Below are 2193 nucleotides of genomic sequence, written 5' to 3' on the forward strand. Positions count from 1 at the left end.
ATATGAGGATGTGCAAGACACTGACTAGGTTTTTCACATTTTTTGTTTTGAAAATATAATAAAAAGACTTTTCCTTTCTTGCTTGAGTAATGCCTGGCCAGCCTTTCACTCCTGAGTCCTCTCTAAGCATCATCCCAGCACTTTCTCAGAAGTTTTTCCATCATCATGGCTGCAGCAGCATTACCTGGGGGAGACAGCACTAGCAACACGGCCCTGGGGCTCCAGGGGCCCTTGGCTGACACTTCAGCATTTTGAGAAAAGGAAACACCCCAGGAGAAGGGGAAGGAAGCAGCACCTAGAGACTGTGTCATGGAAATAGTAATTTATTTTCTTTTCCTTTCATAAGGACTTGCTGCAGGCCTGCTACTGCTGACTATGGTGAGGCCTCTTGCCACAATGGGTGCCGTCTGGGGACCCAGGACTCTTTCTCTTTCGGAGATGCCGGGATGTGGCAGGTGAGTGGTCCCTACCCTGGCCAGAAGGAGAGGGGCTCTGGCTGCTCTCCTGGGCAGAGGGACCTTCAGCTGCTGTCGTCTCCCCCTGCTCCTCCTGGGGCTGTGGCTGCTGTGCAGGAATGGACTCAGATGGAGGGCAGCTGGGTTGCCCCTCAGTGGCAGCCTCCAATGTGCCAGCTTCCTCCTCTGTACTGGAATCCGTCATGCCACTGGTGGGTGCCTGGCTGAGGGTAGGACAAGCCCCCTGAGAATCGATGGGGCCAGAGCTGGCCACAGGGATCTCATTCTCCTCCCTGGCAGAACGGGAGTGCCGAAGCCTTCGGACCTCCTCGCTGCACTGGGTCGCAATGATATTGAGGATGCCGTGGACCAGTGGTGCAGTGTATTGCTGGAGGCGAGGCTCCAGTCTTTGGATCAACACCTCCCTGTCTGGACCGTAGACACAGAGGGTGAGCAGGATGCCACTTTCTGCACTCTTTACCTGCCACCACTCGCCCCCATATATCATCTCCAGCCCCTGGCACAGCCAGGGCCGCACAGGGTCCAGGAGGTTCCGCCGTCTTCGGAAAAGTTCTGCCCAGAGCTCGGGCAGGATACCACCCACAGCCTCTGGCCCTGCAGCATCCTGTTCAGTGGGGGCTGTTATCCCCTGTGGAGAGGAGGCAGGGGATGCTGGAGGGCCATGGGGGTTGTTTTCAGCCAGGCCTCCAGGAGCTTCTCCTGCCTGGCTGTTGTTTGCTGGTGACTCTCTGGGAGGTGTGATGACACAGTGTAGGTAGTTGTCTCCGCCATGATCAGAAAACTTGACAGTCAAGATGGATCTTCTGCAGAGTGGGCAGGCAGGATTTCTTTCTGCCCAACGCAGGATGCAGCCCAGGCAGAAACGGTGGCCACAGGGCATCGCGTGAGCAACATCATCTGGAGCATCACAGCAGATAGGGCAGCTCCACTCCTTTCCTGTGGCCATGTCTGCTTGTTTTCACAGGCTGGCCAAGGCTCTGACAGCACCTGAGTTTGTAGAGTGAGGGATGTGATGTCACAGTCTATCTCCACTGCCAGGATTATGATCACTACTAGGATTATTAGGATTACTATCACCTCCACCACCCAGTGATGTCACAGTGGGATGTACAACCCCTGCTGTTCGTGGGAAAACACTGTGGAGGCTGTCCTCTACAAGAGTCTCTGTTGCCCCCACAGAGAGAAAGGCATCACCAAACTATGAGATCTGAGTTAATGGATACGTGGCTGTGGAAAAATAATGAGGTTGCTAGTCAGTCCATCACCAGATATCAGAAATTCGGCACATGAGAGTGCAGGAAACCAGGAAAAGTTTCGGACAGCACTGTGAGGAATGGCTGAATTTCATAACCTGTGAAGGAGAGTTTTCCAAGAGATGGCCAAAATGCACAGATAACCTGGACAGGAACACCAGAGATGTTGGGAAGGGGACTCTTGCAAGAGAAGAGCACCAGTATAGCCATATCTGCAACATCATATAAGTTTGACATTGCCTTAATAAATGCTGTTCCCAAATCTGAAACCAGATGAATCAGTGTTGCATGCAATGGAGAAAAGGGCCATTGGAGTGTTTATTTTGGTTGGATGCAGGGCTGAAGAAAGTGAAGTCCAAGGGCATCAGGACAGAAAGAGAAGACAGAACCAAGACCTTTGGTGACTGTCATGATAAACCAATGGCAAGCAGAAGACCAGGGTAAGAAGAGAGAGTGGAAAATGG

General features: G+C 52.5%; 1 protein-coding gene across 1 annotated transcript; it reads right to left on the reverse strand.

The window, feature by feature from the left end:
• Nucleotides 1-363: 363 nt before the first annotated feature.
• LOC126647495 (E3 ubiquitin-protein ligase Topors-like) lies at nucleotides 364-1422 on the reverse strand. Its single transcript, XM_050329795.1, has one exon. It carries the CDS (start codon nucleotides 1420-1422, stop codon nucleotides 364-366), a length of 1059 nt encoding a protein of 352 aa, XP_050185752.1.
• Between the last annotated feature and the right edge of the window lie 771 nt (nucleotides 1423-2193).

The sequence above is a fragment of the Myiozetetes cayanensis genome, unplaced genomic scaffold (assembly GCF_022539395.1).
Source record: "Myiozetetes cayanensis isolate MyiCay16 unplaced genomic scaffold, myiCay2020 scf4, whole genome shotgun sequence".
Taxonomy (NCBI): domain Eukaryota; kingdom Metazoa; phylum Chordata; class Aves; order Passeriformes; family Tyrannidae; genus Myiozetetes; species Myiozetetes cayanensis.